Here is a 26,000-nt window from a genome sequence, read left to right as displayed (position 1 = left end):
AAGACAAGGGAAAAGCCCGCAAAAACAAAACAAAGGAAGGTCCGAGGATGCTGGTGAGGACCTCAGGTGGAACAAACAGCACTCCTGGCTGGCCCAGATTACATAGGGCAGGTCCAGGGGGAGGAGAAAAAACGTATAAAAAGAGGAGCCGAAGGCCCAGGGGTCTTTCTCTCCTGTGTGTGTGCTTTCTCGCTCTTTCTCTTTCTCTATCTCTCTCTCTCTCTCTCTCTTCTCTTCACGTCTTTGTGTCGGCATGCCCTCAAGCCTCGAGGATGTATTTTCCTTTATTTTCTAAATAAAACTGATCCGTCCAAGAACTGTAACACAGACTGTCTGAGACCTGTGAGGCGCCGAGGGCTTTTATGTCCGTCACTTCAAATCTTTGTTGTGACAAAACAGAACCGAGGAGATTAGACTCCCCTAACAAGTCAACCCACCAGTTCAGTCTTGGTAGGGCTGACATTTCAGGGGAGGGCAGGTCATAAAAACCTGAATTTGGATGTAGACCAACCTGGATTGAACCTCAGAGACCTACCTCAGAGGCCTTGATCAAGGCCTTCCCTTCTCTGGGGCTTTCTGCATCTGATACTTCTGGATCAGATAACCTCTAACGCCCCTCTCAGGGGGACTCCTCACCACCACCGATTCCCCACCACAACCCCCAGCTTCATCCCGCAAGTGAAGTTTGAAAGTTGAGGAGTGACTTGCCCAGGATCTCCCAGTTCTAGAGCTGCATTCTGATCTGCAAAGACCACTAACTCCACATTAGGGGGACTGCTGCCCCATCCCCCAGCCCCAGGTAGGGCAGAGTCATCCCTGTCCCCACTGGCTTTGGCTAAGGGAGCCCCAAAGGGGCCTCTGACAACCTAGCAACAGCCTCCACCCCCTCCATAAACACCACCTTTGAGCATGTGCTGTTCAGCTTAAGCTCAAGGGACTTATTTACTGTGAAAACAATGTAAGCGCTGCTGGCATTTTGAAAAACGGAGAAGAGCAGTCAACTTCCCACTGGCCCTAAACTGAGATGGAATTAAAAACAGCAACCAGCCCTGACCTCTTCTGACCTGAGCCTCTTTAAGCCCTTCTCCTTCCCTGCAACCCTCATCTTCCTAACAGACCAGGGGGGCTGGCAGCGGCAGCCTCATTAATAAACGTGGACCAGGCTTGGAGTGGGAGGGGGCTGTCCAAGGTCACCTGGCTGAGGCGGGGCAGCCCTGTGAACTCTCAATCTGACTGTACACCTACTACACCCAGGTTGCCTGTCTACGGGGCCAGGACTGCCTACCTTCGGAAAGCCACATTCCAGGGAGGGAAAAAGAGGGTCAGCACCTCCTATATTCATTAACTCAGCGGCTAGTGACCTTCTACCAACAGTCAGGGTCAGGGGAAAATGTGAGATTTTAGGGGAACAGAACTGGATGAGAATCCTGCTCTGCCGTGATGCTGGGAGATCCTCTTCTCTGGTGTCAGCACCCACCTCTGGAGATTGAGTATAATAAGGGTACTGACCTCAGAGGGTTCTTACAAAAGTAACTGAAACACACAAGGTAGGAGCTACACCGCCCGGAGCAAACACAGAAGTCACTGACCTCCAAACCTCAGCCACTGTCTGGCCCAGAGGAGCCAAGAGCCTTCCTTCTGAGCAGGATCCAGCCAGGCCGGGGTCTCAGGCCCCCACTTTCAGGCACCCGCTTTCAGGCCTGGCTTCCTCTGTTGCTCTGAAAACATCCTTCTGGCCAGACCTCTCGGTCCCAGTTGCCCAACCCTGCTCCTGGCTCTCGCTGGGGCCTCCCCTGGGCCCCCGCTTGAGCACCAGTTGCCAGCGATGAGCCTCCCTCTTAAAGGAACACAATGATGGCCATAAGGCTTACCCCACCTGCTATTCCTGCATTTGTGCCTCAGGACAATTCACTAGCCCCTTCTTGAGTCTCAAATCCTGAAAGATGATGCACTGAAAGTGCTGCACTCAATATGCCAGCAAATTTGGAAAACACACCAGTGGCCACAGGACTGGAAAAGTTCAGTTTTCATTCCAATCCCAAAGAAGGGCAATGCCAAAAAATGCTCAAACTACCGCACAATTGCACTCATCTCACACGCTAATAAAGTCATGCTCAAAATTCTCCAAGCCAGGCTTCAGCAATACATCTGATGTTCAAGATGTTCAACATCTGATACTTCCAGATGTTCAAGCTGGTTTTAGAAAAGGCAGAGGAACCAGAGATCAAATTGCCAACATCCGCTGGATCATCAAAAAAGCAAGAGAGTTCCAGAAAACCATCTATTTCTGCTTTATTGACTATGCCAAAGCCTTTGACTGTGTGCATCACAATAAACTGTGCAAAATTCTTCAAGAGATGAGAATACCAGACCACCTGACCTGCCTCTTGAGAAACCTGTATGCAGGTCAGGAAGCAACAGTTAGAACTGGACATGGAACAACAGACTGGTTCCAAATAGGAAAAGGAGTATGTCAAGGCTGTATATTGTCACCCTGCTTATTTAACTTCTATGCAGAGTACATCATGAGAAACACTGGGCTGGAAGAAGCACAAGCTGGAATCAAGATTGCCGGGAGAAATATCAATAACCTCAGATATGCAGATGACACCACCCTTATGTCGACAGTGAAGAGGGAACTAAAAAGCCTCTTGATGACAGTGAAAGAGGAGAGTGAAAAAGTTGGCTTAAAGCTCAACATTCAGAAAACGAAGATCACGGCATCCAGTCCCATCACGTCATGGCAAATAGTTGGGGAAACAGTGGAAATAATGGCTGACTTTATTTGTTTTGGCTCCAAAATCACTGTAGATGGTGATTGTAGCCATGAAATAAAAAGACGCTTACTCCTTGGGAGGAAAGTTATGACCAACCTCGTTCAGTTCAATTCAGTCGCTCAGTAGTGTCCGACTCTTTCCAACCCCATGAATTGCAGCACGCCAGGCCTCCCTGTCCATCACCAACTCCTGGAGTTCACTCAAACTCACATCCATCGAGTCAGTGATGCCATCCAGCCATCTCATCCTCTGTCGTCCCCTTTTCCTCCTGCCCCCAATCCCCCCCAGCATCAGAGTCTTTTCCAATGAGTCAACTCTTCGCATGAGGTGGCCAAAGTATTGGAGTTTCAGCTTTAGCATCATTTCTCCCAAAGAACACCCAGGACTGATCTCCTTTAGGATGGACTTGTTGGATCTCCTTGCAGTCCAAGGGACTCTCAAGAGTCTGCTCCAACATCACAGTTCAAAAGGATCAATTCTTCGGCGCTCAGCTTTCTTCACAGTCCAACTCTCACATCCATACATGACTACTGGAAAAGCCATAGCCTTGACTAGATGGACCTTTGTCGGCAAAGTAATGTCTCTGCTTTTGAATATGCTATCTAGGTTGGTCATAACTTTCCTTCCAAGGAGTAAGAATCTTTTAATTTCATGGATTCAATCACCATCTACAGTGATTTTGGAGCCCAGAAAAATAAAGTCTGACACTGTTTCCACTGTTTCCCCATCTATTTCCCATGAAGTGATGGGACCAGATGCCATGATCTTCGTTTTCTGAATGTTGAGCTTTAAGCCAACTTTTTCACTCTCCTCTTTCACTGTCATCAAGAGGCTCTTTAGTTCCTCTTCACTGTCGACATAAGGGTGGTGTCATCTGCATATCTGAAGTTATTGATATTTCTCCCGGCAATCTTGATTCCAGCTTGTGTTTCTTCCAGTCCAGCATTTCTCATGATGTACTCTGCATAGAAGTTAAATAAGCAGGGTGACAATATACAGCCTTGACATACTCCTTTTCCTATTTGGAACCAGTCTGTTGTTCCATGTCCAGTTCTAACTGTTGCTTCCTGACCTGCATACAGGTTTCTCAAGAGGCAGGTCAGGTGGTCTGGTATTCCCATCTCTTGAAGAATTTTGCACAGTTTATTGTGATGCACACAGTCAAAGGCTTTGGCATAGTCAATAAAGCAGAAATAGATGGTTTTCTGGAACTCTCTTGCTTTTTTGATGATCCAGCGGATGTTGGCAATTTGATCTCTGGTTCCTCTGCCTTTTCTAAAACCAGCTTGAACATCTGGAAGTTCATGTATTGCTGAAGCCTGGCTTGGAGAATTTTGAGCATGACTTTAATAGTGTGTGAGATGAGTGCAATTGTGCCGTAGTTTGAGCATTCTTTGGCATTGCCTTTCTTTGGGATTGGAATGAAAACTGACTTTTTCCAGTCCTGTGGCCACTGCTGAGTCTTCCAAATTTGCTGGCATATTGAATGCAGCACTTTCACAGCATCATCTTCCAGGATTTGAAATAGCTCAACTGGAAACCCCTCCCCTCCACTAGCTTTTTTCATAGTGATGCTTTCTAAGGCCCACTTGACTTCATATTCCAGGATGTCTGGCTCTAGGTCAGTGATCACACCATCGTGATTATCTGGATCATGAAGATCTTTTTTGTACAGTTCTTCTGTGTATTCTTGCCATCTCTTCTTAATATCTTCTTCTTGTTAGGTCCATACCATTTCTGTCCTTTATCAAGGCCATCTTTGCATGAAATGTTCCCTTAGTATCTCTGATTTTCTTGAAGAGATCTTTAGTCTTTCCCATTCTGTTGTTTTCCTCTATTTCTTTGCATTAATCACTGAAGAAGGCTTTCTTATCTCTTCTTGCTATTCTTTGGAACTCTGCATTTAAATGGGTATATCTTTTCTTTTCTTTTCTCCTGTGCTTTTCACTTCTCTTCTTTTCAGAACTATTTGCAAGGCCTCCCCAGACAGCCATTTGCTTTTTTGCATTTCTTTTCCATGGGGATGGTCTTGATCTCTGTCTCCTGTACAATGTCACGAACCTCCGTCCATAGTTCATCAGGCACTCTATCTATCAGATCTAGTTCCTTAAATCTATTTCTCACTTCCACTGTATAATCATAAGGGATTTGATTTAGGTCATACCTGAATGGTCTAGTGGTTTTCCCTACTTTCTTCAATTTAAGTCTGAATTTGGCAATAAGGAGTTCATGATCTGAGCCACAGTCAGCTCCTGGTCTTGTTTTTGCTGACTGTATAGAGCTTCTCCATCTTTGGCTGCAAAGAATATAATCAATCTGATTTCGGTGTTGACCATCTGCTGATGTCCATGTGTAGAGTCTTGTGTTGTTGGAAGAGGGTGTTTGTTATGACCAGTGCATTTTCTTGGCAAAACTCTATTAGCCTTTGCCCTGCTTCATTCCGTATTCCAAGGCCAAATTTGCCTGTTACTCCAGGTGTTTCTTGACTTCCTACTTTTGCATTCCAGTCCCCTATAATGAAAAGGACATCTTTTGGGGGTGTTAGTTCTAAAAGGTCTTGTAGGTCTTCATAGAACCGTTCAACTTCAGCTTCTTCAGCGTTACTGGTTGGGGCATAGACTTGGATTACTGTGATATTGAATGGTTTGCCTTGGAAACAAACAGAGATCATTCTGTCGTTTTTGAGATTGCATCCAAGTACTGCATTTCGGACTCTTTTGTTGACCATGATGGTTACTCCATTTCTTCTAAGGGATTCCTGCCCAGAGTAGTAGATATAATGGTCATCTGAGTCAAATTCACCCATTCCAGTCCATTTTAGTTCGCTGATTCCTAGAATGTCGACGTTCACTCTTGCCATCTCCTATTTGACCACTTCCAATTTGCCTTGATTCATGGACCTGACATTCCAGGTTCCTATGCAATACTGCTCTTTACAGCATCGGACCTTGCTTCTATCACCAGTCCCATCCACAACTGGGTATTGTTTTTGCTTTGGCTCCATCCCTTCATTTTTTCTGGAGTTCTTTCTCCACTGATCTCCAGTAGCATCTGGGCACCTACCGACCTGGTGAGTTCCTCTTTCAGTATCCTATCATTTTGCCTTTTCATACTGTTCATGGGGTTCTCAAGGCAAGAATACTGAAGTGGTTTGCCATTCCCTTCTCCAGTGGACCACATTCTGTCAGACGTCTCCACCATGACCCGCCCGTCTTGGGTGGCCCCACACTGCATAGTTTAGTTTCATTGAGTTAGACAAGGCTGTGGTCCGTGGGATTAGTATGACTAGTTTTCTGTATAATGGTTTCAGGGTGTCTGCCCTCTGATGCCCTCTCGCAACACCTTCTGTCTTACTTGGGTTTCTCTTACCTTGGACGTGGGGTATCTATTCATGGCTGCTCCAGCAAAGCGCAGCCACTGCTCCTTACCTTGGATGAGGGGTATCTCCTCACAGCCGCCCCTCCTGACCGTGAACGTGGAGTAGCTCCTCTTGGCCCTCCTGCACCCGACCTAGACAGCATATTAAAAAGCAGAAACATTAGTTTGCCAACAAAGGTCCATCTAGTCAAGGCTATGGTTTTTCCAGTAGTCATGTATGGATGTGAGAGTTGGACTGTGAAGAAAGCTGAACGCCGAAGAATTGATCCTTTTAAACTGTGATGTTGGAGAAGACTCTTGAGAGTCCCTTGGACTGCAAGGAGATCCAACAAGTCCATCCTAAAGGAGATCAGTCCTGGGTGTTCATTGGAAGGACTGATGCTGAAGCTGAAACTCCAATACTTTGGCCACCTCATGCGAAGAGTTGACTTATTGGAAAAGACCCTGATGCTGGGAGGGATTGGGGGCAGGAGGAAAAGGGGATGACAGAGGATGAGATGGCTGGATGGCATCACTGACTCGATGCACATGAGTTTGGGTAAACTCTGGGAGTTGGTGATGGACAGGGAGGCCTGGGGTGCTGCAATTCATGGGGTCGCAAAGAGTTGGACATGACTGAGCGAGTGAACTGAACTGAACTGAACTGAATCTGTGAAAAGGATTGCGGTGAGACTGTGAAAGGTACTTGTAAGGAAACTCGGGTTCACTACTGATCTAAAGTACTGGTAGATTTTTGTTTGTCTTTGGAAAGGTGTATCCAACCCCTGAAGGGAAAAACCTGGGCCTCACCCTACATCTTCCAGATCCCAGAGCTGGGGGGGTGGCGGGGGTGGAGGTATCTGTATTTCACCAGCTCCCTGGGGCTTCCCTGAGGGCTCAAACAATAAAGTATCTGCTTGCAATGCAGGCAGGCAGCAAAAACAAGACTGGGAGCTGACTGTGGCTCAGATCATGAACTCCTTATTGCCAAATTCAGACTTAAATTGAAGAAAGTAGGGAAAACCACTAGACCACTCAGGTATGACCTAAATCAAGACCCTTATGATTATACAGTGGAAGTGAGAAATAGACTTAAGGGACTAGATCTGATAGACAGAATGCCTGATGAACTACGGACAGAAGTTCATGATATTGTACAGGAGACAGGGATCAAAACCATCCCCAAGAAAAAGAAATGCAAAAAAGCAAAATGGCTGTCTGGGGAGGCCTTACAAATAGTTGTGAAAAGAAGAGAAGCAAAAAGCAAAGGAGAAAAGGAAAGATATACCCATTTGAATGCAGAGTTCCAAAGAATAGCAAGGAGAGATAGGAAAGCCTTCCTCAGTGATCAATGCAAATAAATAGAGGAAAACAATAGAATGGGAAAGACAAGAGAGCTCTTCAAGAAAATCAGAGATACCAAGGGAACATTTCATGCAAAGATGGGCTTAATAAAGGACAGAAATGGTATGGACCTAACAGAAGCAGAAGATATTAAGAAGAGGTGGCAAGAATACACAGAACAACTGTACAAAAAAGATCTTCACGACCCAGATAACCACGATGGCGTGATCACTCACCGAGAGCCAGACATCCTGGAATGTGAAGTCAAGTGGGCCTTAGAAAGCATCACTACAAACAAAGCTAGTGGAGGTGATGGGATTCCAGTTGAGCTATTTCAAATCCTGGAAGATGATGCTGTGAAAGTGCTGCATTCAATATGCCAGCAAATTTGGAAAACTCAGCAGTGGCCACAGGACTGGAAAAAGTCAGTTTTCATTCCAATCCCAAAGAAAGGCAATGCCAAAGAATGCTCAAACTACTGCACAATTGCACTCATCTCACACACTATTAAAGTCATGCTCAAAATTCTCCAAGCCAGGCTTCAGCAATACATGAACTTCCAGATGTTCAAGCTGGTTTTAGAAAAGGCAGAGGAACCAGAGATCAAATTGCCAACATCCGCTGGATCATCAAAAAAGCAAGAGAGTTCCAGAAAACCATCTATTTCTGCTTTATTGACTATGCCAAAGCCTTTGACTGTGTGCATCACAATAAACTGTGCAAAATTCTTCAAGAGATGGGAATACCAGACCACCTGACCTGCCTCTTGAGAAACCTGTATGCAGGTCAGGAAGCAACAGTTAGAACTGGACATGGAACAACAGACTGGTTCCAAATAGGAAAAGGAGTATGTCAAGGCTGTATATTGTCACCCTGCTTATTTAACTTCTATGCAGAGTACATCATGAGAAACGCTGGACTGGAAGAAGCACAAGCTGGAATCAAGATTGCCGGGAGAAATATCAATAACCTCAGATATGCAGATGACACCACCCTTATGTCGACAGTGAAGAGGAACTAAAGAGCCTCTTGATGACAGTGAAAGAGGAGAGTGAAAAAGTTGGCTTAAAGCTCAACATTCAGAAAACGAAGATCATGGCGTCCAGTCCCGTCACTTCATGGCAAATAGTTGGGGAAACAATGGAAATAATGGCTGACTTTATTTGTTTTGGCTCCAAAATCACTGTAGATGGTGATTGAATCCATGAAATTAAAAGACGCTTACTCCTTGGGAAGAAAGTTATGACCAACCTAGACAGCATACTAAAAAGTAGAGATATTACTTTGTCAACAAAGGTCTGTCTAGTCAAGGCTATGGTTTTTCCAGTAGTCATGTATGGATGTGAGAGTTGGACTATAAAGAAAGCTGAGTGCTGAAGAATTGATGCTTTTGAACTGTAGCGTTGGAGAAGACTCTTGAGAGTCCCTTGGACTGCAAGGAGATCCAACAAGTCCATCCTAAAGGAGATCAGTCCTGGGTGTTCATTGGAAGGACTGATGCTGAAGCTGAAATTCCAATACTTTGGCCACATGATGTGAAGAGCTGACTCATTGGAAAAGACCGTGATGCTGGGAAAGATTGAGGGCAGGAGGAGAAGGGGACGACAGAGCATGAGATGGTTGGATTGCATCACCGACTCGATGTACATGAGTTTGGGTAAACTCTGGGAATTGGTGATGGACAGGGAGGCCTGGCATGCTGCGGTTCATGTGGTCACAAAGAGTCGGACTTAATTGTCCGACTCTTAATTGAACTTAATTGGACTGAACTGAACTGAACTAAAGTGAGGGACTTAATTGAACTGAACTGCCATGCAGGAGACTAGGCTTCAATCTCTGGGTGAGCGATATCCCCTGGAGAAGGAAATGGCAATGCACTTCAGTTTTCTTGCCTGGAAAATCCCATGGACAGAGGAGCCTGGCCATGAGGGTCATAAAGAGTCAGACATGACTGAGCATGTGATGGATATTATAGGAATTCTTTTTTTTTTTTTTGCTCAACTTTATAGTTTTGAATTCTACGTAGCTGATACATGAGGGCTAATTCATTTCTTTTAATTGTTATTTTGTATAGCATTGTAGGAATATATCACAATTTATGCATTTCTCACGCCCATATGTCTTCATTTTTTTAACTGAAATCATATAGTACGTTTTACTTTATAACATGTTTTTAATTTATTTTATTTGGCTGCACTGGGTCTTAGTTGCAACATGTGGGATCTAGTCCCTGACCAGGAATCGAACCCAGTCCCCCTCCATGGGAGCATAGAGTCTTAGCCACTGGATCACCAGGGAAGTCCCTATAGGAATTCTTAAGCAAAGGAACAGGTATTGACTGTGAGATATTAGAGATAGATCTAGGTAGTTCCAGCCCCACCAACTGCCTGTAAACTAGGTAGATCCTGGGAGGGGTCTTGGGCCCTGAGAACACCCAGAGTCCCAGAGGCCAGATCTAGAAGGAACAGGAAGTGCAGAAAAAAAGAGTTCAGTCTTCACTTCCTCCGAGAGGGTTCCATTTGCTATCTGCATCCAACGGAAAACAAAAGCTTCCTGGGACTTCCCCAGTGGTGCCGCCGAGGGTAAGCATCCTTGCTTCCAGGGGTCTCTGGTCAGGGAACTAAGATCCCACATGTTCCGTGCATGCTTAGTCACCTCAGTCAGAGTTGTGGTTTTGTTCCCTGCAGTGTGGCTGGGACCCATAATGGTGTCTGGCCCAACGTGTTGTTTAATGACTAAAACAAACTCTGCTGCAGGGCCTGGGAAGAAAGATTTTTCCTTTTGCCTCTCTAGTTATGGCCCCTTTGTTGTAGTTGATTAGTCCCTAAGTCATGTCTGGCTCTTGAGCGACCCCCATGGACTGGGCCCGCCAGGCTCCTCTGTCCATAGGATTTCCCAGGCAAGAATACTGGACTAGGTAGCCATTTCCTTCTCCAGGGGATCTTCCCAACCCAGGGATCGAACCTGCATCTCCTGCATTGGCAGCCAGGTTCTTGACCACTGAGCCAGCTGGGAAGCCTTTGGAAGGGATATGTTAATCTCTTCTTTTCACAGGTGAGCAGGGTCAGATAATCTCCCTGTGAGCTAAACAAAGGCACTTTAGTGTAACAGGACTTCCCTTGTGGCTCAGCTGGTAAAGAATCCGCCTGCAATGAGGGAGACCTGGGTTCCATCCCTGGGTTGGGAAGATCACCTGGGTTCCATCCCTGGGTTGGGAAGATCCCCTGGAGAAGGGAAAGGCTACCCACTCCAGTATTCTTTTTTTTTTTTCCACTCCAGTATTCTTGATTGGAAAATCCCATGGATGGAGGAGCCTGGCAGACTGAGCCACTTCACTTTGCTTTACTTTAGTTTAACAGTCAGGTAGAGGGGCAGGGTCCTCTGCGATGGGCCATTATGTATGATTATAGTAACAGCGGTGAAAAGCAAGTCAAAAGAAACAGTTCCAACACAGAGTCAGATACGGTATTCTCTGCAACAGGATGGCAGGCAACACTCCCTGGCCACCATGGTCTCACAGTCCTAACAGGCCAGGATTACATCCTCATTTATGTAGATGAAGAAATGGAGGCCCAGCAAAGGAAGGTGACCTGTCCAAGACCCTAAATTATCAGACACCTCACTGCAGTTCTCCGGACTCCGCCTCCAGGGATCTGCCCAGGGTACCACAGCTACCAAGACAGGAAAACAAACAGGCCTATCAAAAGCATTTACTCATAGGTATGTGGATGTGTTTCAGTAAGAAAGAAAAAAGAATGAGTTTTTCTCTTTCCCTTTCCTGAGAACGAAGAAGATAAAGAGAACAGTGAGCAGGCCCGAGCATTCCTAGTGTTTTTTTTCACTTTGTGTGCTCAGTCACTTCAGTCATGTCCCACTCTTTGCAACCCCATGGACTATAGCCATGGACTCTATCCATGGGATTCTCCAGGCAAGAATACTGGAGTGGATTGCCATTTCTCCCTCCAGGGGAGTCTTCCCCACCCAGGGATCGGACCCAAGTCTCCAGCGTCTCCTGCATTGCAAGCAGATTCTTTACTGTTTGAGCCATCAGGGAAGTCCTTTTTTTTTTTCAGTCAGTTCAGTCACTCAGTAGTGTCCTACTCTTTTTTTTTAACTGCTCCTAACTCTGCATGTCTATAACTAAGCTTGCTTTTCTGCTTCCTAACTCGTCCAAGGTAAGGAGCATTGGCTGCGCTTTGCTGGAGCAGCCGTGAAGAGATACCCCATGCCCAAGGTAAGAGAAACCCAAGTAAGACGGTAGGTGTTGCAAGAGGGCATCAGAGGGCAGACACATTGAAACCATACTCACAGAAAACTAGTCAATCCAATCACACTACAACCACAGCCTTGTCTAACTCAATGAAACTAAGCCATGCCTGTGGGGCAACCCAAGATGGGCGGGTCATGGTGGAGAGATCTGACAGAATGTGGTCCACTGGAGAAGGGAATGGCAAACCACTTCAGTATTCTTGCCTTGAGAACCCCATGAACAGTATGAAAAGGCAAAATGATAGGATACTGAAAGAGAAACTCCCCAGGTCAGTAGGTGCCCAATATGGTACTGGAGATCAGTGGAGAAATAATTCCAGAAAGAATGAACGGATGGAGCCAAAGCAAAAACAATACCCAGATGTGGATGTGACTGGTGATAGAAGCAAGGTCCGATGCTGTAAAGAGCAATATTGCATAGGAACCTGGAATGTCAGGTCCATGAATCAAGGTAAATTGGAAGTGGTCAAACAAGAGAGGGCAAGAGTGAATGTCGACATTCTAGGAATCAGCGAACTGAAATGGACTGGAATGGGTGAATTTAACTCAGATGACCATTATATCTACTACTGCGGGCAGGAATCCCTCAGAAGAAATGGAGTGGCCATCATGGTCAACAAAAGAGTCCGAAATGCAGTACTTGGATGCAATCTCAAGAATGACAGAATGATCTCTGTTCGTTTCCAAGGCAAACCATTCAATATCACAGTAATCCAAATCTATGCCCCAACCAGTAATGCTGAAGAAACTGAAGTTGAACGGTTCTATGAAGACCTACAAGACCTTTTAGAACTAACACCCCCAAAAGATGTCCTTTTCATTATAGGGGACTGGAATGCAAAAGTAGGAAGTCAAGAAACACCTGGAGTAACAGGCAAATTTGGCCTTGGAATACGGAATGAAGCAGGGCAAAGGCTAATAGAGTTTTGCCAAGAAAATGCACTGGTCATAACAAACACCCTCTTCCAACAACACAAGAGAAGACTCAATACATGGACATGACCAGATGGTCAACACCAAAATCAGACTGATGATGTTCTTTGCAGCCAAAGATGGAGAAGCTCTATACAGTCAGCAAAAACAAGACCAGGAGCTGACTGTGGCTCAGACCATGAACTCCTTATTGCCAAATTCAGACTTAAATTGAAGAAAGTAGGGAAAACCACTAGACCACTCAGGTATGACCTAAATCAAGTCCCTTATGATTATACAGTGGAAGTGAGAAATAGATTTAAGGGACTAGATCTGATAGATAGAGTGCCTGATGAATTATGGAATGAGGTTCGTGACATTGTACAGGAGACAGGGATCAAGACCATTCCCATGGAAAAGAAATGCAAAAAAGCAAAATGGCTGTCTGGGGAGGCCTTACAAATAGCTGTGAAAAGAAAAGAAGTGAAAAGCAAAGGAGAAAAGGAAAGATATAAACATTTGAATGCAGAGTTCCAAAGAATAGCAAGAAGAGATAAGAAAGCCTTCTTCAGCGATTAATGCAAAGCAATAGAGGAAAACAACAGAATGGGAAAGACTAGGGATTTCTTCAAGAAAATCAGAGATACCAAGGGAACATTTCATGCAAAGATGGGCTCGATAAAGGACAGAAATGGTATGGACCTAACAGAAGCAGAAGATATTAAGAAGAGGTGGCAAGAATACACAGAAGAACTGTACAAAAAAGATCTTCACGACCCAGATAACCACGATGGTGTGATCACTCACCGAGAGCCAGACATCCTGGAATGTGAAGTCAAGTGGGCCTTAGAAAGCATCACTACAAACAAAGCTAGTGGAGGTGATGGAATTCCAGTTGAGCCATTCCAAATCTTGAAAGACGATGCTGTGAAAGTGCTGCATTCAATATGCCAGCAAATTTGGAAAACTCAGCAGTGGCCACAGGACTGGAAAAAGTCAGTTTTCATTCCAGTCCCAAAGAAAGGCAATGCCAAAGAATGCTCAAATTACCGCACAATTGCACTCATCTCACACACTAGTAAAGTCATGCTCAAAATTCTCCAAGCCAGGCTTCAGCAATATGTGAACTGTGAACTTCCTGATGTTCAAGCTGGTTTTAGAAAAGGCAGAGGAACCAGAGATCAAATTGCCAACATCTGCTGGATCATGGAAAAAGCAAGAGAGTTCCAGAAAAACATCTATTTCTGCTTTATTGACTATGCCAAAGCCTTTGACTGTGTGCATCACAATAAACTGTGCAAAATTCTTCAAGAGATGGGAATACCAAACCACCTGTTCTGCCTCTTGAGAAATTTGTATGCAGGTCAGGAAGCAACAGTTAGAACTGGACATGGAACAACAGACTGGTTCCAAATAGGAAAAGGAGTTCGTCAAGGCTGTATATTGTCACCCTGCTTATTTAACTTCTATGCAGAGTACATCATGAGAAACGCTGGACTGGAAGAAACACAAGCTGGAATCAAGATTGCCGGGAGAAATATCAATAACCTCAGATATGCAGATGACACCACCCTTATGGCAGAAAGTGAAGAGGAACTAAAAAGCCTCTTGATGAAAGTGAGGGTGGAGAGTGAAAAAGTTGGCTTAAAGCTCAACATTCAGAAAACGATCATGGCATCCGGTCCCACCACTTCATGGGAAATAGATGGGGAAACAGTGGAAACAGTGTCAGACTTTCTTTTGCTGGGCTCCAAAATCACTGCAGATGGTGACTGCAGCCATGAAATTAAAAGACCCTTACTCCTTGGAAGGAAAGTTATGACCAAACTAGATAGCATATTCAAAAGCAGAGACATTACTTTGCCAACAAAGGTTCGTCTAGTCAAGGCTATGGTTTTTCCTGTGGTCATGTATGGATGTGAGAGTTGGACTGTGAAGAAGGCTGAGCGCCGAAGAATTGATGCTTTTGAACTGTGGTGTTGGAGAAGACTCTTGAGAGTCCCTTGGACTGCAAGGAGATCCAACCAGTCCATTCTGAAGGAGATCAGCCCTGGGATTTCTTTGGAAGGAATGATGCTAAAGCTGAAACTCCAGTACTTTGGCACCTTGTGCGAAGAGTTGACTCATTGGAAAAGACTCTGATGCTGGGAGGGATTGGGGGCAAGAGGAGAAGGGGACGGCAGAGGATGAGATGGCTGGATGGCATCACTGACTCGATGGACGTGAATCTCAGTGAACTCCAGGAGTTGGTGATGGACAGGGAGGCCTGGCGTGCTGTGATTCATGGGGTCGCAAAGAGTCGGACACGACTGAGCGACTGATCTAATCTGATCTAATGGGGGGTGGACGGGATTCCCTAGTGGCTTCGACGATAAAAGCATCTGTTTGCAATGCAGAAGACCCAGGTTCGATCCCTGGGTCGGGAAGATCCCCTGGAGAAGGAAATGGCAACCCACTCCAGTATTCTTGCCTAGAAAATTCCATGGTTGGAGGAACCTCGTAGGCCACAGTCCATCGGGTAGCAAAGAGTCGGACACAACTGAGCGATTTCATTTCACTTCACTTCATGAGGTGGGCAGAATGACAGCTAGAGAAGTAAGGGTCAGGGAAGGCCATTCAGCAAAGTACAGAACCTTGAGCAAAGGCCATCAGATTTCTTAAAGGTGGAGATCTGTAGGTCAAAGGCTTTAGGAGGGAGCGGGTGAGCCCTAGAGGTACTGATCGCCCGGGGGTGAGTGGCGGACTGGGCGGAGCGGGGCAGGACAGGGGTAGTGCTAGAGGGAGGGAGCGGGTCGCTGAGCCCCGCCTCGCCCGCGGACTCTGCACTGCGGGCTAGAGGCCCCGCCCCCGTCCCGCCCCTACTTGCCACCGGAACCATCCCGCCAAGGGCCAACGCTGGCCCCGCCCCTTCCTTCCGGGTTCCATCCCTCACTTCCGGGCCGAGCCCAGGCCCGCCTCCGGTTTGGCTTGGTAAAATCCGAGGGAAGCCTGCCGTGTTGCATTTCTTGGGGTCCGCAAAGAGTCGGACACGACAGAGCGACTGAACTAACTGAACTGACGGAACCTGCGAGCCTTTGCCCCTCCCGATGCCAGGGCCCTTCTCCGCCTGGTGCCATCAGAATCCTCGTCCCACGTCAGCGCAGGCCCTGTGTCGGCCGCATCCGGGCCACGCCCCTTCACCGAGGCCACGCTCCGGCCACGCCCCTTCCCAGTTTGGCGCTCTGCGACCTGCCTGCTGGCCCCGCCCCTTAGGCCCCGCCCCGTCCGTCCTCTATCCCAAGCGGCTCCGGCGGCCCTAGCCATCGTCTCAGCTGGGCGCCGGGAGCTGCAACCATGGCCGTCACCGCTGAGGGCGCCCGCAGGAAGGAGCGCGTCCTCTGCCTGTTTGACGTGGACGGGACCCTCACGCCGGCTCGCCAGGTAGGACCCCGCTCGTTCAGAAGCTCCCGTTGGGGGTGTCACGCGAACACCCAGAAGCCTAATGAGTGACTTGCAGCTGCGTGATCCCAGATCCCCCGGGACCGTGCGTGGGCTGCCGCAATACCTGGCCCCTGACACCCCGGGGCCGCACGCTGGGAATCATACGTCCCGATTCCCCACGTCACAGCCCCCCCGAGCATCGGCGCCCACTTTCTGTGCCTGGGTGCGAGGGGAATGGGTCGGATTCTGGAGGGAAGAAGCTGCGAGCAGGGGCCTAATTCCCTCCCCCGCCAGGCCTGCCTCGGGTCGCCACCCACCCCACCCCCGCCCCCGTCTCCCCAGCCTTGGTTCCCACCCCCAGTTCAGCCCTAGGTGACACCAGTAGCCCGGAGCTGTCGTCTGAACCTTGCGTTTCCATACAGGGCAGCACACCCAAGCGTTAAGAGTCCCTATCGGTGGGGCGCGAGGGCCATCGGTGGGCGTCTCGGAGCCATCCCTTTGCAAAATCGGGCTGGCCTGCATTTAGTTTCTCAAGCCCCTTCCCTACTTCCTCTCCCACCTCCATTCTCTTCCAGGGAGGGAGGGCTTCTGTACCATTCAGGCTGAGTTTGGGGGCTTCTTCCTCCTGGAGGTGAGGGGTGGGAGGCTGGTCTGGTCTCCGTGGGGATGTTGTGGTTCAGGGTGGGTGGGAGTGCGGTTTTCTTTCTAAAAGCATCTCAATGGGTTGATGCTCCAACCTCTGCTCCACACCTAGTTTTTCTCCCATTCGATCTAACTCAGGATGAACCCCCCCCTCCACCACCACTGCTCCCGGCAGCTGGGTGCGTGGATAAGCAGGCCTCTTTCTTGCTCTCTGGTCTGGGTCCCCCAGGACCTACTGAGGAATCTCCTAGAGCAGGAGCCACTAGGTCTGGGTGGCAAGGCAGGGATAGGAACCCTGGTCTTAGCATCCCAACCCCTGAATGAATGAGGGCCCTGGGGGCACAGGAAGCAATCTGGCCACCTTGCCTTCCCACTGCTCCCAGGGCCTAAACAAGACTAGAGTGTCAGTGCTGTCTGTCCATCCACCTAAGATCTGTGCATAGTACATTTTAAGTTAATTTTCAATTGTACGCATATTCACAAACACATTCTCTTGTAAAGAATGAAAGCGTAACAGAGAAGGGTAAAAGTCCCTTTTGACTAGTCAGGATTGCGGCCCAGCCCCATCCCAAAGTTGTGAGTTTGTGTGTGTGTGTTTTTAGCAACTGGTATCATACTGTGTGTGCCCTTCTGCAACTTGCTTTTAAAAAAAATAGTCGATATCATAATTTTTTGTTAATAATTAATTTGGCTGCACCGGGTCTTAGTTGCGGCACATGGAATCGTCGATCTTCACTGCAGCATACGGAATCTGGTTCCCTGAACCCAGGATCAAACCCGGGCCCCCTGTACTGGGAGCTCGGTGTCTAACCCCTGGACCACCAGGGAAGTTCCTGCAACTTGCTTTTAACCATTCACAGCGTGTTTTGGTGCTCTCTCATATTGGAAACACAGTCCTGCCTTACTGTGCAAGCACAGTATAGAATTTCAGAGCAGCTGTGTGCCATTCTCCAATGGATTAGCTTATTTGCAGTTTTTCACTGTTATAAACCATCCCGGTGAACATATACACCTGGGCGATTCTGGGTGACAAGTCCTAGCGTGTAAAGTTTTGCTAGATCTTGCCAGATTGCCCTCCAAGTGGCTATACCAATTTACGCTCTGACCAGCAACATCTGAGTGCGTTTCTCCTCTGTCCACCCTAGACGGTGTCAGCTTGGAGTAACAAGGACTGAAACCCATTAGTTTACGTTTCCTTGGGGGGACGTCTTTTCAAGTGATTAGTCACTGGTTGTTTTTGTTTTGTTTTGCTTGTTTATTTAGTGTCACTGTGCTGGGTCTTCGTTGCTGTGAGTGAGGGCTTTCTCTAGTTGCAGAGAGCAGGGGCCACTCTGCTTGCAGGTGCTTGGGCTTCTCATCGCGGGGCCTTCTCTTGCTGTGGAGCACAGGCTCCTGGGCTTCAGTAGTTGCACTGGCCCTAGAGCACAGGCTCAGTAGTTGAGGCTCACGGGCTTAGTTGCTCCATGGCATGTAGGATATTCCTGGATCAAGGGATGAACCTGTCTCCTGAATCGGCAGGCAGATCCTCTGGCACTGAGCCACCAGGGAAGCCAGTTGCTAGTTGTTTTTCCAAGCACTGTCTCATTTAATCCTTAACAGTGACCCTCTCCAGGTTCTACTGTGATCCCCATTTTATAGATGGGACAACTGAGGCAAAGGCAAAGCCATTTGCTGAGGTCATCCTGCTGTTGAGGAATTTGAGCCAGAGTTTGAACCCAAGCGCTTCTAATTTGGAGATCTGGGTTCTGAACCCTGACTGGCCCCAGATCTGGGTGGAACATGGGTTCCCAGGACTCTGAGCCCTGAGTGAGGGTGGGTGGAGGGCCCAGACATGCCAACGGAGCCTGTGCTTCCCTGCCCCCTGCAGAAAATCGACCCAGAGGTGGCTGCCTTCCTGCAGAAGTTGCGAAGTAGGGTGCAGATTGGTGTGGTGGGCGGCTCTGACTACTCGAAAATTGCCGAGCAGCTGGGAGAGGGGGATGAAGGTAAGAAGAGAGGCCAGAACCAATTCCACAGTTGGGTGGTGGGAGTGGAGGGTGTGGGGAGTTTGGGAGACGCCTGGAGCGATGTGCCTTCAAAGACCCAGTCCTGTTTCTGTGGGGCAGAGCAAGCAGAGTGAATAGGCGGGTGTTTGCTCCGGGGTTTAACAAACATTTGGTCAACACCTACCATGTGCCAGGCCTCCCTGGTGGCTCAGATGATAAAGAATGTGCCCGCAATGTGAGAGACCTGGGTTCAATCCCTGGGTCAGGAAGATTCCCTGGGGAAGGGAATGGTATTCTTGCCTGGAGAATTCCATGGACAGAGGAACCTGGCAGGCTACAGTCCATGGGGGTCACAAAAAGTCAGACACAACTGAGTGACTAACACCTCAACCCTTAGTATACGCCAGGCGCCGTGCTGACTTTGGAGAAACAGCAGGGAACCAAGCAGACAGAATCCAGCCCTTACATAGTCTCCTTTCTCAGTTCTCCCTGCTGAGTCTTGATTTCCTCATCTTTAAAATGGACCTAATCAATAACAGCTACCACAGGTTGAAAATGACCTTGTATTAACTTCCTTTCATTTAATCCTCACAACTGTCATGCTTTAGGTTGTGAATGATTATCTCATTTAACAGAGGAGGGTTCTAAAGTCATCCTGGCAGTTCTGTGGATCTAGAGGCTTCCTTGACTTTTCCCCAGGGGTGAAAGTGTTAGTTGTTCAGTCGTGTCCGACTCTTTATGACCCCATGGATTGTAGCCCGCCTGACTCCTCTGTCCATGGAGTTCTTTAGGCGAACATACTGGAGTAGGTTGCCATTTCCTTCTTCAGGTCGTCTTCCTGACCCAGGCATCGAACCTGGGTCTGCTGCATTACAGGTGAATTCTTTACCATCTGAGCCATCAGGAAAGCCCCCTTTCCCAACCCCTTGTCTATTTTATCTGCAAGTCCAAAAATGTCTCCGCGCGTCCAGGTCTCCTGTATCCATGTCTCCATCACCCCACCATCGTCCGGGTGCTCTCCCCCTACCTGACCCCGCAGCAGCCTCCTGGCTGTGCTCCAGCCGCTTCTTGGTGGCAGTGAGAGTCAAAAACTGTCCCTGTGCGGCCAGCCTCGGTGGCACAGTGATGGAAGTTGTAAAACAGAAAAGAAGTTCCTGTGCTGAGGGCCTGTGGGAGTGCAGGGCAGAAATGATGCCCTCTGCTGGGAAGCCCTGGGGGACTTCCAGAGGAGGGAACTGGAGCTTGGAGGAGAACCGAAGGGGGAGGGCATCCCAGGCAGAAGGAGCTGCAGGAGGGAAGGCCTAAGGCTGTGACGGGCTTGTGTGCATGTTTGGAAGAAAACCAAGTTGCGAAGGCGAGGAGGCTGGAAAAGCAGGTTGGGGATGGAACAAGGGTGCTTTGAATGCCAGATCAAGGAGTGTGGGTTTCACTTCTCTCCTTGGCTCTGGGTATCTCGTCTCACACTCTGTCTTTCCCTCTGGCCTCCACGTGGACCTGAAGTTATCGAGAAGTTTGATTATGTGTTTGCTGAGAACGGGACGGTGCAGTATAAGCATGGACGGCTGCTCTCCAAGCAGGTCAGTGCCCTGCCTCTCCCCCGGGTCTTGGGACACTTTTCCACAGTGGAACAGTCTCTGGGTGCCTTCTGTCCTGGGCGGGAGGGACGCTGTGCCCACCAGCCTCAGAGCCCTGTGTCCCTTGCCCAGACCATCCAGAACCACCTGGGGGAAGAGCTCCTGCAGGACTTGATCAACTTCTGCCTCCGCTACATGGCCCTGCTCAGGCTGCCCAAGAAGCGGTGAGATCCCACCCCTCCTGGGCACCCTCCCCGGCGTGGGGGTGGTGGGCATGGAGTCTCACAGATGGGTTCTGACTTGTCCAGGGGTGGATGCGTGTCCCCCGTGAAGTGCCGGTGGGACTGGATTTGAATTCAGGGTCCCTCTTCTCTCTGGCCCCGCCTCCCTGCCCCTCCGCCCGTCCCCTCGCCCCCAGTGGGACCTTCATCGAGTTCCGGAACGGCATGCTGAACATCTCGCCCATCGGCCGGAGCTGCACCCTCGAGGAGCGAATCGAGTTCTCCGAGCTGGACAAGGTGCCGCCCACTGTCAGCCTTAGTCTCAGGGACCTCGGTCACTCGACCTCTCTGAGCCTTTATTTTCTCATCCGTGAAAGGGATCCGTGGTGGCAGGCTGTTCTGATTCAACCAGTACCCTTTCGGACACCTGCTCTGTGCCACGGTTGTCGGCACTTCTGTGTCTTCCCAGCACTGCTGGCTCGGTGACTGCCCTTGACGACCAGGACCACCAGCCGCCTGCTCACCTGAGCCAACACCTAGGGCATCTCTTCTACCTTCCCACCCCTATAGAGTCCAGCAGTAATTCCTGGGGTTTCAGCCCCCCAGTTGGTCTCAAAAAAAATCCCTTCACCCCTGTGTGTGCCTCTGCCCCCTGCCCACCTGTTCTCCAGCAGTGCCACTGAGAACCTTCTGAAGCACATCTGGCTGCCCTGCCTAACAGTCCTTCCATGGGCCCCCTGGCCAACCTCCCGTGGTCTCTGGGGGTCTGCCTGGCTCAGACACCTTCTCCCTGTGCGTCTGTCTTTGGAACACACCAAGATCCCTGTCACCTTTGGGTGTGCTGCCCCCGCTGACCTTGACTTGGATTTTGCTCATCACTCCCTGCCCTCAGCGCTCAGGGATGGAGGCCGTCCCCCAGGCCTTTTCATATCAGCCCATCTCTGACCTTCCCACTGGCTGCCCTTTTTAAACTCTATTTATTGGCTGCCTCGGGTCTTCCTTGCAACATGTGGGATCTAGTGCCCTGACCAGGGTGGCGCCCACGTCCCCTGCATTGCAAGGTGCATTCTCAGCCACTGGCCTGCCTGGGAGGTGCCCTGGCCTGCCCTTCTGCTCTCCCCTTTGCTGTTTCTGCCGCAGCCATGCCCTCCCTGCCAGTTCTAGAGACAGCAGACTATCTCCTGCTTCAGGGCTGTGTCTTCTCACTTCCATCACATCTGCTCAAGTGTCGCCTCTGTGTCACCTTCCAGTGTCACCTTCCCTAAGCATGACACTTAACCCAGCACCCTCTTGTACTTCCTCATCTTCAAAGTTTTCTTTCTTCCCAAGCAGCCTTCACCACCCACTAATCCAGTGCATCACCTATTTTTAAATCTTGATTATCTGTCTCATTCACTAAAGCTGTAAGCTCCTTAAGGGCTGGGATTTCTGTGGCTCTTGGCTGCTAGATCCATGGGCCCAGCATATGCCTGACAAAAGTGCTCGAGACATACTTTTTGAATGAAATAGATGATGTTATCCCCATTTTATGAATGAGAAAATTGAGGCTCAGAGAAAAGTGACTTGCCCAAGGTTATGTAGGGAATGAGTTGCAGCCCAAAGATTTGAACTTGGGCTTCTGCTTGCTTCCTTCTGATGTTTCCCAGAGGCTGTGTGGGACTTGGTGACAACTCCCAGCTTATCCAGCTCATCCCCATTCCCACCCTGGGCCCTAAGGCCCACAGGCAATGCCTTCGAGCATGGAGACTTCCTTGTTGGAGTGGGTTATTGATCACTGGCCAAGAACCTCCTCCCACACACATATGGAGAGGTGGGCCTTTCTCAGGCCACCCAGGTTTCCCATCCCAGCTCCACCTCCCATTTGCCCAGCAACCTGGAAAAGGGGCTTCTCTGCTGTGTGCCTCGTTTTCTCACCTGTAAAGTGGTAATGATCACAGTTCCCATCTCATGAGGTGGAACACGCTGACTCTTCCCACAGCCCTCAGGGTCTTCTCTTATATTTTGGGTCTAGTTCTGCCCTCTTCTGATACTGGAGAGGGACATGAACCTTCTGATCTGTGTGCACTTCACCAGCACAGATCTAATACTAATGTTTTACCTTCCTTCAGCCCCCTCAGACCCTGAGGACAGGGTCTAAGGACATTGAGGCCAGAAAGCATGTGAACCAGCCTGAGGACACCGTGCTGGTCTCTGCTCAGGCTGGACTTGGCATGTGGGGCTGTCTGGTGACCAGCCTGGTTCCCTGGAGATAGACAGTGCAGCTGCCCTGGACCGTTTATTCTGAGCCTGGGGCACCCTTAGCTCTAACACTGGACCCACAGAGTGGCCTCTGATAGAGGCTGGCCTCCCTGGGAAGCCAGGGCTTTCTAGGAAGGTTATATGCCTCATCTCTGTTCCCATGAGAGTATGTCAATGTTCATTCAATACACCTCTTATCTTTAAGCCCAGGAAATCGACTCAGAGTCATAGCCAGGAGGCACAGCGGCTGGGCCTGGGACCTAGGCAGCCTGCCTTTATCTCTCATGTGCTCCCTGGACCACATTTCCAGGCTCCAGACTGCTGGCCGCCACCTGCCTCTCTTCCATTTCTAGTCCTACCCATCACTGACTACAGTGGAGAACTGGGCGCCTTAACCCCCATGCTCTGAAATCCTCAGCGGCTCTTGGTCCCCTGGGATGTGTCCAAGCTCCCCAGCCTGGCTTCCAGGCCCTCTGTGTGCTGATCATCCTGCTGGTCTTTCAAGGTGGCCAGATGGGGGCTGCCACCTTGGTGCCTCGGCCACAGCGAGCCTGCCGTCCGCTCCCACAGCCGTGGCCCCCATCAGCTCAGCAGCTAAGATGCTCCCCTCCAGGCCCAGCATGGCTGTTCCCCTCTGTGGCTCCAGCAAGGCCAGGCTGGGGAATCCCTGGGCTGGTGAGTGAGTGTCCCCTTCTTGGTGTCTGTAGATACGCTGAGACTTCCAAGGTCCCGCCCAGAGGGGTAGGAGCCGGGAACATGTGGGAGGTGCTCAGTGAAGGCACGTTGCTGCGTGGTGGGTGCTGTGATTGTCCCCGCCTCCTGCTGACTTCTTTGCCCGCTGCCACTTCCCACATAGCCAAGTTGGTAGATTCTGCCTGCAGTGCGGGAGACCTAGGTTCGATTCATGGGTCAGGAAGATCCCCTGGAGAAGGGAATGGCAACCCACTCCAGTATTCTTGCCTGGAGGATCCCATGGACAGAGGAGCCTGGCAGGCTACAGCCCATGGGGTCGCAAAGAGTCGGACACGACTCAGCATCTAGACCACCAGTGCCACTTACTCACAGGTCTCTGCGTGCTCTTGGCTCTTCACACTCTGAGCCGTGGCTGGGCTGGGCAGAGCTGACAGGGCTGAGCCCCGCCCTGAGGTGGACACTGTGACTCAGGACTCAGACCGTCCCATCCCTTCAGCCTTCCTCCTCGAGTCTCTGCTCCAAGGCCTCCTTCAGGATACCTTGCCCGAATTCCGCTAGCACAGCTGGCACTGAATTTACTTTCAGGACTTCTGGCCCTGCCTCTGAGGCTGGGTGACCCTGAACAAGGCATCGGCCCTTTCTGAGCCTCAGCTTCCACATCTGTAAAGGGGGGGTCATGACCTCCACCTGGCAGGCTCAGTGAGCTCACAGGCACTGTCTGCCCAGCCCAGGGCCCGGCACACATGGCCCCCTAAACCTCAGTCTGCTCCCTCCCCTTCTGCAGAAGGAGAAGATCCGGGAGAAGTTCGTGGAAGCCCTGAAAACCGAGTTTGCCGGCAAAGGACTGCGATTCTCCCGTGGTACGTGCATCCCACGGAGGGCCTCACTGCCAAGGCCAGGCTGCACCCGAGCATCTTCAGAAACCCTTCCCAGTCCCCCAGGTGCATCAAGGGCAGGCTGAGCCAACACAGGCAGGGACCCCAGCCCCCAAAGCTTCCCCTAAACCCAGGCAACCCTCACCGCCACTTCCCCCTACAGTGGCCAGAGGGAGCCTTATGGACAAACAGCCCCTGTCACACCCCTGCTTAGAGCCCTTCCGAGGCTCCCTCTGACTTTAATGAAACCCAGGCCCTGCACTCCCCTTCTCTGCCCTGAGGATCTTATGGCTCCCGGGCAGCTGCCACTCTGGCTGAGGTCTCAGCTCAGTGTCACCTTCTTGGAGAGCTGTCCCCAGACCACACCAGCTGGGGAGCTTCCCTACCCTTCCACCCCTGACCCCTGCCATTGACTTACATGAGCTGAGAGGTGGTCTGGTCGCTTCCCGGCCCTCCTCCCACCTGGATCGTAACCCCGTGAGGATCCTGAGCCTGTCGGTGCCCTGCGCCTGGTGTTCGGTAGGCACTTAGGCGTTGTTGAAATGAATGAACAAATGAAGGGCCTTGCCCAAGGCCCTGTGAGCCGCCCCTCTGCTCACCTCATCTGCCCGCCCCCCCAACACCCTGCAGGAGGCATGATCAGCTTTGACGTCTTCCCTGAGGGCTGGGACAAGCGCTACTGCCTGGACAGCCTGGACCAGGACTGCTTCGACACCATCCATTTCTTTGGGAATGAGACCAGCCCTGTAAGTGTGCCTCAGGCTCAGCCCAGGTCCCCCTAGCCCCCCAGATTAGGGCCAGGACACGGGATGATGGGACACACCTCCTGGGAAACTCCCAGAAAGCAGTCAGTGTTCAACAGCCCCATTATACAAATTGGAAGGCTGGGACCCAGAGCTGGGTGGACACTTGGCCCGTGTCACAGAGCAAGTCAGGGCCGATGTGGTGAAGGTGGGCCTCCTGGCGGTTCTGAGGGGGGCCAGAGGAGCAGCTGTATAGGATCCAGTGTGGGGAGGGGACCCCCAGGCCAGGGTGGGTTTTGGGCCCCAAACCTGGGAGCCTCCTCGAGGCACCACACGTGTACACATGCCTTCACTGCCCTTCCTCCATGTGTAGGGTGGGAACGACTTTGAGATCTACACCGACCCACGGACGGTCGGCCACAGCGTGGTGTCGCCGCAGGACACGGTGCAGCGATGCCGAGAGCTCTTCTTCCCAGAGACAGCCCACAAGGCGTGACCAGGGCCCACACCTGCCCCTCAGGACTTCCAGGGAGCTCTGCCCACGCCTGAGAGAGCCCCTGGCCCTGGCGCTGGGGGGTGCTGAGGCCCCTCCTCTGGCCCAGGACCCCTGCCTCATGTTACCTACTGAAGGCCCAGCTCTACGGGCCCAGGATCTGTGTGGACGGCCACCCACAGCCAGTCAGCTCCTGGTGGGCCTCGCGTCCGTCCTCCAGCCCAATCCGATGGCCCTGGCTGCAGCTGCTGCCCAGACTCTTGGCAGAACAGGTTTCTGTCTACTCGGGAAGCTTGTACGAATGTTGGTACGAGATAGAGCCCGCCCTGCCTGCCTGCCTGCCCTCCATGGGGTGCAGAGCAGTGGGGACCATGCACTTTCGTGAGAACTTTATCTCATGGATATTAAACCCTGTGGAGCGTGATATGGAGCCCGAGTGGCTGATTGGCCCCCGTCA

The 26,000-nt window shown here is 50.2% G+C and overlaps 1 protein-coding gene across 1 annotated transcript; it reads left to right on the top strand.

Moving 5' to 3' along the window:
• The first annotated feature begins 15,641 nt into the window (after positions 1-15,641).
• Positions 15,642-25,967, top strand: PMM1 (phosphomannomutase 1). Its single transcript, NM_001076083.1, has 8 exons — positions 15,642-16,079; positions 18,589-18,706; positions 20,207-20,283; positions 20,413-20,504; positions 20,699-20,798; positions 24,217-24,292; positions 24,938-25,053; positions 25,424-25,967. The coding sequence occupies exons 1-8, from the start codon at positions 15,993-15,995 to the stop codon at positions 25,544-25,546; spliced, it is 789 nt and encodes a 262-aa protein (NP_001069551.1). The 5' UTR covers positions 15,642-15,992; the 3' UTR covers positions 25,547-25,967.
• The last annotated feature ends 33 nt before the right edge of the window (positions 25,968-26,000 follow it).

The sequence above is a fragment of the Bos taurus genome, chromosome 5 (assembly GCF_002263795.3).
Source record: "Bos taurus isolate L1 Dominette 01449 registration number 42190680 breed Hereford chromosome 5, ARS-UCD2.0, whole genome shotgun sequence".
NCBI lineage: Eukaryota > Metazoa > Chordata > Mammalia > Artiodactyla > Bovidae > Bos > Bos taurus.
Note: the sequence above shows the minus strand (reverse complement) of the source record. Positions and strands in the feature narration are given on the sequence as shown.

Excerpts from the sequence above, each read along its gene's own strand:
- PMM1 (NM_001076083.1), top strand. The coding sequence starts at position 15,993 with ATGGCCGTCACCGCTGAGGGCGCCCGCAGGAAGGAGCGCGTCCTCTGC. Across the intron at positions 20,505-20,698 it reads CTCAGGCTGCCCAAGAAGCG|TGGGACCTTCATCGAGTTCC; the intron begins GTGAGATCCCAC and ends CCTCGCCCCCAG. Across the intron at positions 20,799-24,216 it reads AGTTCTCCGAGCTGGACAAG|AAGGAGAAGATCCGGGAGAA; the intron begins GTGCCGCCCACT and ends CCCCTTCTGCAG.